The 17,990-nt window shown below is 57.5% G+C and overlaps 2 protein-coding genes across 5 annotated transcripts in view; one reads left to right on the top strand and one right to left on the bottom strand.

Moving 5' to 3' along the window:
• The window catches only part of UNC5A (unc-5 netrin receptor A), a 58,752-nt gene that overhangs the window by 32,039 nt on the left and 8,723 nt on the right, over positions 1-17,990 (top strand). For all 3 annotated transcript variants that reach the window (XM_036225016.1, XM_016158305.2, XM_016158306.2), the window contains exons 2-5: positions 11,366-11,587; positions 16,746-16,889; positions 17,131-17,234; positions 17,361-17,541. In XM_036225016.1, coding sequence (XP_036080909.1) covers positions 11,366-11,587; positions 16,746-16,889; positions 17,131-17,234; positions 17,361-17,541 — 651 coding nt within the window. The remainder of the gene's footprint in view (positions 1-11,365; positions 11,588-16,745; positions 16,890-17,130; positions 17,235-17,360; positions 17,542-17,990) is intronic.
• HK3 (hexokinase 3) overlaps positions 14,107-17,990 on the bottom strand; it is a 31,415-nt gene continuing 27,531 nt past the window's right edge. The window contains exon 20 of one of the 2 annotated variants that reach the window (XR_001598538.2): positions 14,107-15,289. The gene's annotated coding sequence lies outside the window, so the exon portion shown is untranslated. Of the gene's footprint in view, positions 15,290-16,882; positions 16,981-17,990 lie in introns of those variants that run through there. The other variant, XR_004952185.1, reaches the window with a different exon arrangement.

The raw sequence follows: 17,990 nt of genomic DNA on the forward strand, positions 1-17,990 counted from the left end.
GTAGCCTTCTCCTGGGTTAGGATCTGAGGCCACGACCAAAGGCGGGCAAGGCGGGACTGCCCCCAGCCCACAGTCTGCCCCCTTCTCCTGACCCTACTGCTTTCACGAGCAGGGAGCAGCTCTTTCTAGGCCCCGCGGCCCTCACTCAGCCAAGGGTGTAGCTTGTACTGACGATTAAATCCCAGCTACGTGGGATAATGGACAGATGACCCCTCCAGCCTCTGCCCAGAAGCCAGAGGACTTCCTTCAGGAGGCTGTGATGAGAAGGGGTCTCAGGGAGAAGACAGGATGACGGGGTGCTGACAAGGGTGGGAAGAGTGTGGGAGGGGGAAAGAGACCAGGAGGAAAGAGCAGTGTTGGAGGGGTCTCACCTCTGCGCCCTGCTGTGACCCCAATCCTTAGATTTGTAAAGTCAGAGACCTTATACATTGCCCAGCGTGGCTTTGGCCTGCCAACTTGTTTGACCCACACAGTGTTTAAATGTTGAAATTACTTGTCAACATTTTAAACAGGAAGTTTCACTTAAAAATGGATTTCCAACTTCCCCAGAAAGAAAATCATGTGGCACCTCTTGGCAGGCCTGCGTGTGGTGGCAGCGGTTGGCTGAGCTGAGCTGACCCCTCAGACAGGGATTTCACTCCACTTCTCCAGTCCCTGAAGGCACCCGAGTTTGCCACCCCTGACCTTTCTAAGGCCCAGAGAGGACAGTGACTAGCCCAAGGCCACATAACCAAGTAGAGGCAGAGAGGGGACAGGAGACCCAGTCTCCTGTTGCCCAACTGAGATCTCTGCCCCCTGCCCTCAGTGAGCATGTGCCCTGGGCTAGTCATTGGCAGGGACAGAAGTGACACCCTGCCCACCTCCAAAGCTTTCAAATAGTGGGGAGGAACACTTCAACTCGACCACAATCGCTGACCCCCAACTTGCCAACATCTGAGCCGGACACTCCTGAGAAGTGGTGGCTCGGGCCTGGGCCTGCTGCCTGCATTTGGGGGTGAGGGCGGAGGCAGCTCCCGAACAACCAGCCTGCATCGGCCAGATAATGGTCTCTCAGCCAGGGAGCCAGAGGAGTAAGCTGTGTGTCCCCTGTGCAGAGGAACCGAGGAGGGCATTCAAGGGAAGGGATACCTCAAATTATTTATGAGCTAACAGGTCTGGGGGGCACTGGGAGTGAGCAGGGTGCCTTGCAGGTGCGGGGGAAAGTTGGAGTGAGGGGAGGGCCCAGTGTGTAGGCAGAGGGCCCTAGTGGATACACTGAGCTGGTTGCAGGGTGTGGGCTGGTACCTAGGGATGAGGCTGCTGCATGGGGTGAGGGACAGGCGTCGGAGGCGCGGGAGCCGACCTTTACCCTGCGGTCAGTGGGAACCATTGTGGGGCTTGGAAGTGTGGGATCAGATTTTCTTCCTGGAAATAGTGCTATGGTGATATAGTTGGTGACAGCACCAAAGCCAAGAGGCGGTCACAGGAGGGCACGTTGTGGGGGCTGGAGGTGGGGGCTGGGTGGGTTGGGTGGCCGTGAAGTGGAGGGGGTGGGGGGGGGCTGGGGGCACTCGGGGGCTACAATAGCAGACAACCTGTGCAAGGTCCTAGGGGGTGTCCAGAGGCAGAGAAAGTGTCAGGAGCAAGCTCAGCAGTGAGGGAGGCCGGGGGCCCTAGTTGCAGAGCCGTGGGTGGGAGGCTGGCATGGGGGTAGTATGGAAGCAGGGGCCCCAGGACAGGGCAAAGCACAGCTAGGCAGTTGCATGGCCGGGGGCAGAGGGGCGGTGGCAAAGGAGGAGCTGGGGTGTGTGCCTGGCGACTGCCACTGCCAGTAGGTCCTGGATCTGTGACTGGGTTTTCCCGTGGGTCCCTGGACGAGGAGGGGTCCAGATGTGCTCAGTGAGAATGGGTCACAGGATGGCTGATGACCTATGCTGCCCCTAGTAGGGGCGTCAGCCACCCCAGCCAAATTTAGCCTGGAAGACAGCGGGCAGTGGCGGTGTGCGTGGTCTGTGCGTCGGGGCTTGGTGTCTGCACCCAGGAATGGTGAGTGTGATGCCGGGCCGCTGTGTGCCCAGGACTTCCCTGGCGATGCTGTGGCCACGGCACACCCCATGGGGCAGAGAGGGACTGGAGTCTGTTTCAGGCACTGCTGTGTGGCCTGTGCCTAGTGCAGTGCCTGGCACGTTGCATCCGTCGCACGTTGGCCACCCGCCTGTGTCCTGGTTAAGAGCGTGGGGGCCCTGTCACCAGCCTGCCGGAATCCATCACCACTCACCCCTCACTCCCCCTCCCCGTGCCTCGTTTTCACCGCCTGGAAGTTGGAGTTTTAAAATAGTTCTTCGGCTCCTAGAATCGTCATGAGGGTTGAATAAGACAGTGGTAATGGTATGGCTGTTGTACATGTGTATGTGTGCGAGCGCCTGTGTGGGTGTAAACGTGCTGGCGGTGGTTGTGAACGGTGTCTCCCAATGGCAAGTCACTATGTGGTCTCCTCTTGTCCTAGGCTCCATCTCAGGGCCCCAACTACGCTGTTCTGTGCACACTGAGCCGAGCCAGGCTGGGGAACAGCACAGCCGCTCCCGGACCACCCCCAGCCCCTGCTCTGGCCAGGCTCCCATTAAACCAGTGAGATATGAAAAGCCGCCATATCTGGGACAGGGTCTTTAATTAAATTAATTGCCGCAACGTTGTAAAAATGCTGATGGGTCGTAAATGGCGTGTTGGGCGATGCCGTTCATCATTCCCACAGACTTGCCGGGGCCACACCTGGGGGGCAGCCGGGGCATGCAGCATTCTGGGCTGAGGCCACCAGGGAGCTCTGCAGCCACCAGGGCCTCAGGTGGACGTGCAGGCCAGCTGAGGGAGAACAGAATGGGAGATGGGGTGTTGGGCACCTTGTCTTAAGGATGTGTGTGTGTGGAACAGTCGAACCGTCCTTTATGTTTAGCTGGTGAAAGACATGGATGGGAATGGGGAGGGGTGCTTAGAGAGCCAGTGGGGGCCTTGGTGGGGGCATCCTCCAGCCTACTAGCCAGTGGGAGTCACCCTTGATCCATGGGCAATCTGAGAATCAGGCCCAGCCTGGGCACTGATCGCTGTGTGACCTTGAACAAGTTCGTCCCCTGTCTGAGCCCAGTTTCCTCATTAGGAAGACATGCGGGCCACTTTCCTGCAGAGAACTGTGCCAGGCGTCCTTTTATGTCTCTTTCAGCTGGGGCTGCCACAGGCCCTTGGCAGGGCTCAGAGCCTGTGTGCCAAGTGATGGTGAGGGGGTTGGGCCAGGCCCACCTAGACACATCTGCCAGGTGAAAGGTAGAGGAGCCTGTCGTGTGTGTGCATGCACGCGTGCGCGCACGCACTCACGCACGCGCACACAAACACACAACCACCCGAACCAGAAACACGCCCACAGCAACACACACTGCAGCAGCAGAAGATTCCAAAGCAAAAGAAAGCTTTCCTTCCCCAGTTCTCTCTGGGCTGTGAGACCACATAATTACCCTGGATTCCATTCTATTTAATTGCCGCTTATTAAATTCTAACCAGCCAATTATCAGCCACAATTACAGCTTAATTCGAGGACACAATAGCTATTTTATCGTTTGTTAATCAAATGCTTATTTAGGCCTCAGCTTTATTAACTATTTCTCTGGCCTGAAGCAAGGCCCTGGGGTGTGAAGGAATCCTGGGAGGAGGTCCCCTGGAGCTGTCCCCCCATCAGAACACTCTCCCCCAGACAACCCAGTAGTTTTGAAGTCCCCTTCACTTGTGGGCTTGGGAGCTCTGAGTGATGGCAGAGGTGTGACACTTGGTGTGGGCTCTGGGCACAGAGTAAGAAGATCTAAATTTGTTCATTTGTGCTTTCAGAGCATGTTTATCAACCTTTTATGTGCCAGGCCCTGCGCTGGGTTCTGAGACTACAGTAGTGAGCAGGACAAGTGTCATTCCTTTTGTCATGACCCATTTCAGGGGAAGGGGACACAGAGAGTAACAAGATGACTTCAGATGATGGTGAGTGCTATGAGGAGAACAGACTCAGAAAAGGGTGGGGTTATGGCAGTCATGGAGGGCTTCTGGGAGGAGGCAGCATTGGAGCTGAGACCTTTGGGATTAAATAGGGTCAACCGTGGAAGAGCAAGGGGCAGTGGAAAGAGCCAGTGCAAAGGCCCAGTGCTGGGATCAGCATTTGGGTTTAAGAAACAGAGGTCAGTGTGTAAGCATAGATAGCAAAGGGTGGTATTTTGGGTGGGGTCAGACACTGTTCCAGGATACACCCAGAACCCCACCTGGGCCTGGGATGAGAGGTGACCAGAGCCCACTCTGAGCCTCACTGAGGTCCTCATCTGCAAAAATGAGAGAAGAGTCAAAGGCACTTTAGTGCAGCTGCCTGGTCTGTTGTAGCTAGTGGGCCATGTGGCCTTGCCACGCACCCCACTCAGTGTGACCATCCTTTGAGCTGGTGAGGTGGTGCTGACCCTCACCCCAATGCTCTCTTTGTCCTTTGCATTTAGCCTGTACACATGTCTTCCTCATGATGCCTGTGTCTGTGCTTGTGACTGGGCCCCTGGAGCCCACTGAGGAAGAGGGTGACTTTCCTACGATCTTGGGAACGTTGCAGCTGCTTCTGACACTTTCACACACACATTACCATGGAAACCGGAGTGCCATGCATGCATGTGTGTGAGCACAGGTCGGTAGAGCAGCCCTTCCTTCCAAGGGACGTCATGAGGGCCTGTCACCCCCACCCAGTCACTTCCACTTTCTGCACACTCCTAGGCAAGAGAGACTGCAGTTGACCCCACCCCTGTTCACCGAACACACCAGGGGCTTAAGAGCCTGGACTCAGACCTGCCCCCACCCTCCCATAAGTCCTCGCTGTTGGGATCAATGGCCATGGAGATGACTAAGGGATGGGCCAAGGGGCCAGGAAAAGAAAGAAGTATTGATGAGTGCCTGGAGACCCCGGGCAGGGGCCAGTCCTGACCCACCTCATCCTGGGGCAGGGTGTGCCCCTCATAAGGAAAATGAGGGTGGAGAAACAAGTGGTCTACACAAGCGGGGAGGGAGGTTGGAGCAGTCAGCGAGCCCTGGGAAGCAGCTAGTGGGCAGTGCAGAGGTTTTCAAGTACTGGCTTTGGAAGAATTCTATGATACGCTCCCCAGCTTGGTCTGACGCTATGGCACTGGGTCGTTACTTCCAGGCAGGCCCATGCCTGAGTTGCCTCCAGGAACCTCAGGGCTCATGTGGCCCCCAGCTCTGTCATCTGAGGACCTCCTACCCACCATTCTCCCACTTCCCATCCCCAAAGCTGTCTGCCTGTCTGACAACTACAGATTCCGGCTCTGCTCCTCAGAGCCCCTGAGTGAAGCTCCCTTATCAAAGAATGTCCTGTGTTTAAAAAATAATAACTCATGAAGCCATCTCAGGATGCAGAGGTGCAGGAGAACACAGTCCCCATTCCCCTGTATGTCTGCAACCCCTCTTCCCTCACCACTGGCCATGATTTCTTGGCCTCATCTGCCTCCCCTGGATCCTGCACATCAGCCTCTGCCTCCCCAGGATCCAACACTGGTTTCTGGAATTGACTGGTCAACTGATTGATTGATTGATTGATTGATTGGAAAATGAGCAGAACTGGCTCCCTGACAAATCTGAAAGTGCATCCTCTACTTTCAGCCCTCTTTTCTGGGCTCTTCCTGAGTGAGGGAACACTGTTCAGCATTCATTCAGCAAACACTCGCTGGGCATTCACTGTGTCAGACTCTGGCCAGGCTCTAAGGATATGGTGGGAGGATGTCACCATTCGGTCTCTGTCCTCAAGGCCCTGACAGACTCATAAATGGTAACGATATGACGTGTGAAGCGCTGAGGCGAGTTTGCTCAGGGGCTATGGGAGCTCAGAGGAAGTGTGGCCAGCTCTGTCTGGGGGTCTGGGAAAGCTTCCTAGGGGAGGAGGTGTTTGAGCAGACCTTGAAGGTCAAGTAGAAGTCACCCAGGCAGATAGCAGATGGGTGGGTGAATCAATGCTGTGAAAGTGTCCTCACTCTAGCTGGCTTCAGCAAAAGAAGGAAATCCAGGGGTCTGTGGAATAACAGGCCTCAACCCTGCCAGGAGTCAGTTCCTCTCTTCTCTGGTTGCCTCTGCTCTCCAAGCCTCTACTTCAGACCTATGCATGGCCTCCCCCTTCACTTGGCCTCCCTGTGGCCTGTGACACTTGTCCAGCAGAAAGGCATTTTCTTTTTCCAGCAGCCCAGCCCAAATCCCAGTATCTCATCTGTTGAGATGGGCTGACCTGCCCATCTGGGAACAAGTCAATGTCATATACTCACCTCTAGGGCCAGAGATGGGGGCAGCCCACCTGGTTTGAGTGACTGTATGGCCTGGGTGGGTTGAGGGTGGGGCCGTTAGCCAAAAGGCGAGGTAGACAGAGCTGGGAACAGAATTACACAAGCCCTTGAGGAATTGCAAACAGTTAAGATGCCACCCTGTAGGACATATAGGTAGGGGGTCCCTAGAGACAAGGCCAAGTGGCAGCTCAGGTCTTGGGCCAGCAGGGCCTCCAACACCAGATGAACAGCATGGTACGTTAGCCTGTGGCATTCTACTCTCCTTGCCTAGACCTGTGGAGTGTGACACTCAGGCCCCAAGCAGACCTACCAAATGCACATCTCAAGCAAGGCCAGCTGAGAGTCTAGGCACCCGAGGTAAGGGGGTTCAGTGCTGCACGAGCAGACAGGAGAAAAGGAGAGGCTACTGGGCCTCCGGCCCCATCCTTTACCGATTTCAAATCCAGAACATTCGCAGGGAAGTAGAAAAAATGAGGCCTTGCTGACCCACCCCCTTGCTATGGCTATGGCCCTCGCCCCAGGCTGTTGTGAGGATGAAAGGAGCTGGTGGTGGACAGGGCTGGGCAAGGCTACTCTTGAGAAGCAGTGGTGCGATGCCTCGCCCCCTCGCCTCCTACGCAGCTCCCAGGGACCGAGTTCTCGATCAGTAAATACAAGTTCATTAATAGCTTGATTAATCACACCTCACATTTTTGTGGTGCCTTTAAAAATAAAACATTTGAAAGCACTTTCGCACCCACCCTGGGCCTCAGAGTTGCACGACAGGTCTTATCATCCCAGACTGCAGGTGAGAAAAGGGGAGGGGTGCTCAACCTCAGAGCAGTCGCATGTCGGGTGTGGCAGGGGCGTCCTGGGGTGTGGAGCCTTCTCCCTGCCATGGTTCTGCCTGTGGGCTGATCCGCATCTCTTCCAGGTTTCCCTGCAGCACAAGAATAAAAGGGCCACCTTTTGTCAGACCTTCCAAAGTTCAAGGGAGAAGAAGTTCAGTCACTCAACAAATATTCCTTCAGTATCCAAGCCAGACCTGGGCTTCTGCCTGAAGCAGAGTTAGCTTACAAAAAGGTCTACTCTAGTTCTGAATGTGGTGTATACCCTAGAGGGAGGCTCAGGGGATAATGTGGACACTCAGGCAGGTGACAGTGGAGATCCAGGAAGGCCTCCTAGAGGAGGTGGCACATTTGCTGAAATTTAAAGGCTGGGTAGAAGTCCTCAGATGTGCTACATAGAGTAGGCCCACCATGGGTCTACTCCACTGGTCTCTTATGCCCTCTTGCACCCCAGCCTCCCTACACACATAGACACACTCACACACATGTACACACACACACACACACACACACACACACACACACACACACACGGTCTTCCCAGGGCCAGCATCTTTGTTAAGATCATTGCTCCCACCCTGAATAGAGTGGTCAGAGGAAGGGTGACGGCTGGGGCTGATTTGGGCAGCCAGTGCCCTCCTGAGACAGGTGGGGGCCAGCAGGCCAGCCTCAGGGCTCACTGGAAGTCGGCTTCCTACTTCAGGGCCCGAGCATGCACAAAGCCCAGTCTGCAGTTCCCGGTGACCAAGAACCATTAGGGAACTGCTAGTAAGTGAAGGAGGTCTTCTACTGAATTCCAGAAGGCAGCTGGGCCACGTCCTGTGAGGGTGGGAGAGTCTTGGCCCGGGCGTGGTGGATGGAGAACTGGGGGTAGGGTTCAGGAGGTGGCAAGGCCCAGATAGCCAGTGGGCCCTGCACCTGTCTGCCCTCCTGCAACCCTGGTGTGTCTCCCTGGCAGAACATTCCCTCCATGTTTGTCATCTCGGCAGCCCCAAAGGGAGAGGCAATGGGCGCCCCACTCCCAAGTCCCGAGTCACTAACATCAGACTAAGCAGCCTTGAGTCTGGTGGTGGGGACAGAGGCCTTAGCCACTCATTTACTTCTCCAGCACCAGTGAGGACAGACCCCACATGCAGAGAGGGCTAAAAGGTATGTGTGATTTCCTGGAAGAGTGAGGTGCGGGACCTCTCTTTCCTGAGGAGAACATAGGAAAGTGCTGCTGGAAGAGGAGGAAAGGGTGTCTCAGAGAGAAGATGGTGGGCAGAGACCTGGAGGTGGGAGGCATTGCCTAGGAGGGATCAGTGGATGTTTTTGCACAGGAAGGCTGGAGAGTTGGCTGAGCCAGAACAGAAGGCTTAGGGATATCAACCAAAGGCATTGGTGCCATCCTTGGCACCTCCCATAAAATGTCTATGGGAGCCAGGCAGACCAGAGAAATAGAAGAAGCAGACCCAGGGTAGGATAATAGGGAGTGGTGGGGACTGCAGCAAACTACCCTATTGAAAGGACCATAGATCATTTGGCAGTGAGCATGCACTGCTTCGTGTTATCTTCCATAGATGAGGACAGGATTCATGTCAAAGAGAAAATATATTCACTCTAGTGGCCTATGATGTAGAGGGAGAGAGGCCCGAGGTTCACCCTGGGCCTCAGTTTAGGCAAGAGGCTGAACTGGGATGGGGAGGCGTCAGGCAGATTGCAGGTGCTGACCACAGGGTGAAGGTTGCATAGTGGGCTCAGGGGGCAAAGGGAGAGGAGGCCAGCACTGCTGCCCAGGCAGCTTCTGTAACCCCAAGAGAATATCCAATGGGGCCTTAATCTACCACCACCCATGGCCTTAGAGTGTCCTTGCTAGAGGGCATAGCTGTAACCTGGAGGGTACCTCTTGGGTTCTACCCAATAAATGTACCCCCTGGGTTGGGAGGGGAGGCTGCAGCAACGTGGTGTGACGGAGGCCCCAGAGAAGTGAGCTATGTCCCTTATTGGTCACAGTACATTTATTTTTCATTAGCAGTTAAATGCGGACATGAGGGATTGTGCTGGGTTCAGCGGGCGGCTGACGTGAGCAATGCTTGGTGCAGTGATCGATAGGGAGGCTGGAGGGCCACACACCCACCCTCTGCCCACATCGCGAGCCAGGGCCCCTGCCCACCCAGCCCCCAGCCAGTAGGCAAGCACAGGCCATCGCACTGAGCCTCTGCAGATGAGGCCTGGGCAGACCCGGCACCTACCACTGGGGACTCCCATGCCCTTCTGGAGCCTGTGACACCTGCCCCCGAGCCTTCCTGGGGGCCCTGCTAAGGGGTAAAGCTTGGCTCCAGGTCCACAGAGATGCTGTGGCTTCCCTGATAAATGTCTGGAGAGGCTACTGGACTTACTATCTCCCCATTCCAGGCCCACCCTCTGGAGCTCGCCTTCCATTTCATTTCATTCTCTGGACCTTGCGACCTGAGCCCAATGCAGCCCTATCCTGGCTGAGCCCCCTACCTGGGTCAGCAGCTTCCAAGTGGCTGCTGAGTGACAGTGAAGATCAAATGTAATAATAAAAAAAGCACAGGACTATCCCTCAACATTTTGTGAGTCCAGGGCCAAAGCTGGGAGGTCTGGAGTAAGTGACTCCCACTCGGGCCTCAGAGTCCTCGTTTATAGGATGTCTAGATGGCTCTTCCCCTCTGCCTGCACCCCCATCTCCCCATCCCAAGAGCAAAGCACCTGCTGCCTCTGTGCCTCGGTTTCCTCATCAGCTCCTGCCCCTGAAGAGATTGCTATGTGGGTTACTGAGCTGAGGAAGATGAAAACCTTTGCCATTGTCAGTGCAAAACCACTGGGTGTTAACAGCAGCCAACAGTTACTGAGTACCATCTCCCCACTTTGCAGACAAGGAAACAGGCTGGGGTGGGGAGTGGCTTGCTGAAGTTGCACCTCGTTCCTCAGCCACTTAGCAGGCATTTCCGGCTCACATGCCCGGCCCAAGACTCCTACAGGATCAAGCACAAGTCCCCTCCCCTAAATTATGACCTTGGGGTGAAGGGAGTGGACTCCCACCTTAGAAAGAGAGGGTCTCTATGTGGGCAGAAAATGAGAGCAGCGTGGATGCCCCTGGGGGATGGGCTCCCCATTGGGAGCCTTCTGTGGGGAAGGTAGTGGAGCCAGGAGTCTGACCTCTGTGAGGCATCTCCAGACTCTCCCACAGGCAGACAGGACCTCCATGGCACAGATGACAAAAGAGTAACTCATTCAAGGTCACCACTAGCAGGGAGCAGAATGGGTTTCTGAAGCCGGGTTCTTCCCTTTTTGCTCTGTGACTGTGAGTGTGTGCTGGCTGTGACCTCACTGCAGCCCTGAGGGAAGCCAGGCCGTCAGGGGCCCGTTTGGTGGGCAGCTGGGTGGGGAGGCTGGGGGTGCCCCCACTCCATCTTCCCACTCACTTTCGCCCTCCCCCCAACCCTCTCAGGAGTCCTGCTGGTCCAGCAGCCTGTCAGACTGCTGTGGGGTTTACCTCTGCCAAAGCCTCAGAGCCAATTACCTGTGTAATTAGTAACAAATGACTTGTGGGATGGCTGTGGTTTCCAGTTAAAATTAGAAGGAAACCCATATTCAGGTCTCCTTGAAGGGTGGGACGTGGCCCAGGTCCCTCAGGCTCCCAGACAGTCTCCTGGCTCCCGACCTTCCCCAGGCCTGCCCCGCAGCCCACCTGCACCGGGCCTTCCGGGGCCTCTCCTGTAGGTCTGCCGGCTCATCTCCTTCACTCACTGGTATTTCTGAGCTCCTACTGTGTGAGGAGCCAGGAATAGGGATCAACTCACCAGAGGCACCAGAGGGAGGGGCTCCTGCCCGGCCGGGGCCTCGCTCTCCCTCCATCTTCCCCCGGACCCCAGGGTGATGGGTTGCCTCACCAAATCCCTGAACTCCTACCAGGGTCATACATAATGAGCCTGACTGCTGCCACCCTTGTCTCGTTCATCTCACCACTTCAGAAGAGAGGGGCGGCTTCTTCTCCCACTTCACAGAGGGGGACATTGAAATGGGGGTGCTTTTAGCAGTCCAGATTGCCAGGCTGAAAGAGGCAGCCTGGCCTCATGCCTCCCGTGGGCCCCACCAGCTGGCACCCCATGGCCCGACCCCACCTCTGAGTGGGCAGGGAGCTCCTGGAGGGCCCCGCAAGATCAGTGGAGGCCTGGCTCACCTTCCCCCTTTGCTCTGCTGCAGGTGCCCAGCAGAGTGCCACGGTGGCCAACCCAGTGCCTGGCGCCAGCCCAGACCTGCTTCCCCACTTCCTGGTGGAACCTGAGGACGTGTACATCGTCAAGAACAAGCCAGTGCTGCTGGTGTGCAAGGCCTTGCCCGCCACGCAGATCTTCTTCAAGTGCAACGGGGAATGGGTGCGCCAGGTGGACCATGTGATTGAGCGCAGCACTGACGGGAGCAGCGGTGAGGCCAGGCTGGGCGGCAGGTGGGGCCACACATGATGGGGAGGCGAGTCTGGACCTCAGAGGAAATGGAGGCCCAGAGAGGGGCCTGCAGCCACCTCCACTGGACGCCTGTGAGCAGGAAGCCAGGATATAACCAGCTCTGTGCCCACCACCCAGGTCCCCAGGAGAAACAGGACTCCCTACCCCAGGTCTCTGTATATATACCAAGGCCTGCCCCAGGAGGCCCCACACCTCCCCACCCCCCAGACCTCACAGAATGGTGGGGGAATAGAAGGGAAGTCCCTAAAAATGCCCCAAGGGGCCATGGTTGGAGGCGCAGGGCCCAGGCAGCTGTGCCAGCAAAGAAAGGGAGTTTGGATAGGGTAGGTTTCAGATGACTGAAGAGTTCACAGACCTCACATTCTGTGACTGTTTAATTTTTGCATTTATTCATTTATTCATTCACACATTCCCTGAGCACCCACTCTGTGCTAGAGACACTGCCCCCACGGACAGGTGGGCAGCATGGTGACCTCTTAGCGAGTCCTGGGGGCTGTGGCAGCCAGAGGCGAGCAGGACTGAGGCTGCCCAGGGGAGGCACAGTAACTGGTCAGGGAGAGAAGGGAAGGGTGTCTCAGGTGTCCCAGGCAAGGGACACAGCACAGCGCAGGCCTAGAGGTGGATGAGCAGTGTGCGGGCAGGGGGTCAGTAGGGACGGTGTGGGGTGTGCATAGGGGGCAGTGGTGCCATCGGGGAGCCTCGCCCATTCGGCTCTGGAGCGAGGTCAGAGTCTCATGGGATTTCAAGCTGCTGAGTGACATGGACGGAACTGTGGTGACACTTGGGGGGCCAGTGTAGGGGCCAGACTCTGAGGAGAGGGAACCAGTGAGACATGGAGGGAGGGGTTCCAGGGTAACAGCAGACCCAAGAAGTGCCCCTCGTGCGGGACGCCCACGTCCTGCCTGCAGCCTGGCCATCAGCTGCAGGTGACTCCTGCCCGGCTGCAAGTCTACTCCCCAGGAGCAGACCTGAAGCTGACAATGGCCTCTCCCCATCCTCACCCAGTTAAGTTCCTTTCCTCTCTCTTCATCTTGACACTTTGTGGAGCCCTCAGGTTAAGTCCTGAGCCCCTTCCCCCAGGGCCTCAGCCAGCTTGAGACACACAGCACACACTCCCTGTGGGGTGCACGGTCACAAGAGTGAGGCCAGAGCCGCAGTGCAGCCGGGCACAAGCAGGCTGCACCCAGGACAGCTCACACTGATGCCGAGGCAGGCTGGGGAGAGAGGGTCCACAGGGAGATGGAAGGATCACAGGGGAGAGTACCGGCCAAGCAGAGACTTAAGACCACCTAGAACCAGCAACTCCCAGGAAGTGCTGATGTAGGAGCGGCGGGCAGGCAGTGGGGCTGGACTGGTGCTGGAGAAATGGGCCCGGGGGCAGACAGCAGATCAAGGACGCTGACGCCAGACTCACGCTGTGGGAACCTGGTGTTGGGCAGAGGGAGGCTGGAAGAGGGTCACCTCTGCCTAGGGGAAACTGGAAGCTCTCACGATAACCTGGGCATGAGCCAACAAGCCCTGCGTTTAGGCCGCGTGTGATTCAGCCCTCAGAACCAGCCTATCAGTTACAGATGGGATGGAGGCCTTGGCTCCGATATCTCCAAGGACCCAAAAGGACCCAACCAGGCATCTGGTCCACAGAAGTCACACCCCACCGTCCCCTACCAGGGTCAGCAGGGGCTGGTGTCCTTCCCCACAAGTGTCAGCCCCCAGGTTAGTGGGTTAGTGATTCCTGCCCAGGCCCTTAAGCCTGACAGTGCCCTGACCTGCAGGCGCCCACTGCTGGCAGCTTCCTTCCTGCAGTCCTAGAGTGTTAATTGAGCACCTGCTCTGTGCCGGGCCTGGGTTAGGTATTAGGAAGTCAGCCCCCAAGGCACTTGGGGCAAGTGACCCAGTTCTGCCCTCTACCCTTGGGAGGTGGTTGGAGAGGGTCAACAACCTCTGTGACCCACAAGAGTCCCGGGCCCCATCAGCACCTCCCAGAACCAGAGCCGCTGCACACCTGACCCAGCAGAGGAGCCAGAACCCTCCTGCCCACGTGGGCAGCCTTAGGGCCCACATTGTCCTAGTGGGAAGGTCCACCCCCTTGGGCAATTCCCCTCCCTTCCCTGAGCCTCGGTTTCCTCTACTGTAAATGGGGATGAAGAGGGGCCCTTTACAGGTCGGTCAGGGAGCCATGAGTTCTCATATACCCAGTTGGCACCCAGCTCTAGGCCTTTCCTTCCTTCTCGTCCCACGCCCAGGGCCCAGTGCCATTGTGTGGCATAACAAGTCCTTCCCCCAAGGAAAGGACAGGTGAGAAGGAGGAAGCCACAGCCAGAGACCTGCCTTAGAGACCTGCCTTTTCACAACCTTGAGGGTCAGTCCTGGAACCTCTGGAGAGCCTCAGGCCAGCCCCCTCCTGCTCTCAGCCTCCCTGTCCAGGCTCTCCACACACCCCCCCCGCCCCTCCTCCGCGCCACACACACCCCTCCTTGTCTCCGGCCAGCACAAGGTCTGGAATCCGTGGCTTGGCTGAGACCCAGGCCCAGCACGTATACCAAGAGCCCAACATATACTCCCCAATAGGCTCTGCTGGCCTTGCTCCCTTCAAGCCAGACGAGCAGCAGAGCTCATGGGACCTGTCCCACAGTTATCGCCGGGGTCCTCTCTTTCCCTGAGCATCCAACCTTAGCCCTCCCAAGGCCAGCACATCTGAATTTTCATTGATTTGTTGATTTTTCAACCCAAAGCCATTGAGTGCTTTGAGGTACAGAGATAGGCTTCCCTTACTTACCCCCAAACAGATGTCACAGTGGTGGCACCTCACAGACACACGGACCGAAGACCCTGACCCAGAAACGTTCTGCCGTCGGGCAAGTATGGTGGCGATCGGAGGCTGGGGATGGCTGGGTGGACAGCCCAGGAGCCCCGCGACCCCCTCACTTGCCCCTGCTCCCCATCCAGAAGGCCAGAGGTTAGGGACCAAAGCCCAAAAACCTGCTGATGCTATAAAAGCCTGAAATTTGCAAAGCCAAGCATCAGAGTCCAGTCTAGGAGCATAATTTCTTGTGTTACACAAACTGGTTATTAGACTCAGATTGGTGAGAAGGTGAGGACCCAAGCCCCAGCTTGGCCTCAGAGCCCTCACCTCCACCCCACCAATCCTCTACTTCCCAGAAATACTCAGCACCCTCCTCCCAGCCCTCCCCACGTGCCCATGGCACTCGCACGCCTGCTCACACCCCACATGTTCCTGGGCCAACAGGGGCCCCTCCCCTTCCTCCTCAAGGCTGGCATCTGTTCACATTTACCAGGCAGGTGCAGACACAGCCGTGCCTCGAAACTGCTCCCCAGAGCCGGGCTGTGCAGTGACCTGCAGGGAGGAGGACACAGCCCCTCACCTCAAGGACTGGGCAGAGCAGGGTCTGGGTCTGCCCGTGGGTCTGTCGCCCTCCCAGAGTTTGTGGGGTTCAAGGGCGCTGCCTGCGGCTGGGACATGGCAGGAAAACTTGGCTCTCGCTCCCGGCAGCAGGAAAGAGATGAGGTGGCAGGGCAGAGGCGGGAGGAGGCAGGGGGAAAGAAATGGGCGCGCTTGAATTTAGCGCTGTTCTCCCAGGCCGGTTTGTGGGCTCCTCCACCCCCGCGGGGGGTGGAATGGCCTATCCGTAGACTTGTCCACCTGGAGAGAAAAAGTTCCCAGCTGAGAATGCACTGGAGGTCTCCACGCCCAGGCGTGCGCATGGCTTCATCTCGGAGGCCCCAAGATTCGGTGTGCTTGACGGGCGGCAGGGGCCCAGGTTCCCTTCTAGGCACAGACTCCATGAGGAATCTTCAGTTCTCTGCCCTCGTCCCACCCCCAGAGAACCCCAGATAATGACCTCAACCAGAGGGGACACCCCCACCCCCAGTCTCCTGTGAGAACTCACCAGAGACAGGGGCGAGTGAGAGAGCAATCTGGGGGCCCGGTGTGGGAGATGGAGAGACCGGTGAGTAGGGGTGTGGACAGGGTTCAGGGAAAGACGAGGTAGAGAAATTAAGAGAGAAAACTGCCTCCCTGCTCAGCCCCCAGCTCCTCCTGCCGTGCAGCTCTAATTGAATTTCTCTGTTAACAATGGAAACACAGTGCTGCCCGGCCTCTCTCCCTCCTTCTGATAAGCCAATGACCCGAGGGAAATTGGGGTCAGGAGGAGGAGAAATTGGAAACAAACAGTCTTTTCTCACTCCTGGGACATTGGTTTTGGCACAGGGCTGGGCAGCTGGAGGAGGACTGCTGTCCACCCTTGTGGGTCCTCCCCAAGCTCCCTGTCACTGAGTCCCTGGCTGAAGGCAGGGGGCTCAGTCCACTCCTGAGAGGGGTCCTCCCAGTCCAGCTGGCACATAGCGGGTCCCAACACCCATCACAGGCCAGCCTCCCTCACCCCCACCAACATTTTCTCCTATGGCCTGGGCACCCCCAGCCCATTCCAGGGTGACTATAGAGCACCCCGAATGTGCTTTGAATCCAGACAACCATAGAAGGGGGACCTGTGGCAACCCTGCCCTACTGAGCCTCTATTTCCTCATCCATAGAGTGGGTGCAGGGCTGTCCAGGGGCGTGGATGAAATAACAAGCCAGCGTGTGGGAACCGCTTGCTAACCCCAGGGGTCTATTATCACACTACGTAATGGCTGCAATTATGCTGTTAATAGCTGCTATTACATTATCACTGTCAGGATCCACTTGCTAACCCCCAGGGAGCTGAGCCAGATTACTTCCTCACCCTTTTTTTTATCCACGAAGCCCCCAGGGCTGGCCTATCTGCCCCAACCCTTGGCCTCAAGTCCTGGGAGGCCAGCCCCTGCTGTCAGCCCTGCTGCCAGAAGCTCCTCTGTGCCCTGCTCTCTGAAACACATGAAGCCCTTTTAGGGACATTTTTGTAAGTGATTCCAGGGAGACAGGCCTTGGGTAATGCAGTATAAGGAATTAAGAGCTAAGAACCTACTCCCTGCCCTCAGGGAATATAAACTGAGCTCCCAGTGGGACCCCCAGAGTTCCCTTCAGGCCGAGGGTTTCCCCAGTGTCTGCTCTCCGTGGGATGGGATGGGGAGGCTCCATGTGGCCCTGGGCCCTGGCTATCCACCCTTCCCGCCCTCAGGCCTGCCCGTCATGGAGGTCCGCATCAACGTCTCGAGGCAGCAGGTGGAGAAGGTGTTCGGGCTGGAGGAGTACTGGTGCCAGTGCGTAGCCTGGAGCTCCTCGGGCACCACCAAGAGTCAGAAGGCTTACATCCGCATCGCCTGTGAGTCCAGGGCCTGGCCCTGTGGCAGGGGTGGCCCAAGGGTGTCACCAGGGAAGGGGATCCGGTCTGGTCAGAAAGCCTCATGTCCTGCCTTGATGGGAGGAGAAATTGCCTATGGTCACTGCCAGCCGCCCCTAGGACCCTGGGGAACTTGGCGCTTCTTCCTGCCATGTACCTTGGCCCCTGCGGGACCAAGGGATGTGAGGCACTCGGGCTGAAGGAAACTCTTGTTTTCTCCCAGATTTGCGCAAGAACTTTGAACAGGAGCCGCTGGCCAAGGAGGTGTCCCTGGAGCAGGGCATCGTGTTGCCCTGCCGCCCGCCGGAGGGTGTCCCCCCAGCTGAGGTGAGAGCAACCCCCAGTCTTGGGTTGTGCCTGCTCAGACCCCCCAGGCTGGCCCCCCAGGGACCACCCTTGTGTGGACAGAGCCAGCGTGGGCGAGCAGTGCGGCCACGTGGCTCCCTCTCCCAGGTGGAGTGGCTCCGGAACGAGGACCTAGTGGACCCGTCCCTGGACCCCAACGTGTACATCACGCGGGAGCACAGCCTGGTGGTGCGACAGGCCCGCCTGGCCGACACGGCCAACTACACCTGTGTGGCCAAGAACATCGTGGCACGCCGCCGCAGCGCCTCTGCTGCCGTCATCGTCTACGGTGGGCCCTGGCACTGGCTGGCAGAGGGAGATGCATGGGAGGGGTCCTCAGGGCTGCACTGTGCCGGCTCCCCAGGGAGCCAGGGCCAGAAGGGCCAGGCCGTGGCCTGACTGGGAAGGGCACGGGGCTGGCTGTGGCTGTCAGGAGCTGAGGGGCGTGTCTGGGAAATGTGACATGGGTTGTGGGTCATCTGTGGTTAGATGGTCCCTTGGCTTACTTGTGGGCAGGGGGAGATGAGGGGACAGAAGGAGCCTAGGAAAGGCAACAGGGCCCTGGGTATCCCCGGGAGCAGACAGAGGAGGGGGTGCGGGAATCATAGGTGTAAAAAGCTGGGGTCTGAGCCTAGGGTCCCAGGAGCTGCAGTTAGGCCGGTTGCCCCAAACACCCGCTGGCAGACGGGCTGTGGAGCGGGTGCTGCCCAGCTCCGGGGGCCCTGGGCAGAGTGTGGC

The sequence above is a fragment of the Rousettus aegyptiacus genome, unplaced genomic scaffold (genome assembly GCF_014176215.1).
Source record: "Rousettus aegyptiacus isolate mRouAeg1 unplaced genomic scaffold, mRouAeg1.p scaffold_m13_p_7, whole genome shotgun sequence".
Lineage (NCBI taxonomy): Eukaryota > Metazoa > Chordata > Mammalia > Chiroptera > Pteropodidae > Rousettus > Rousettus aegyptiacus.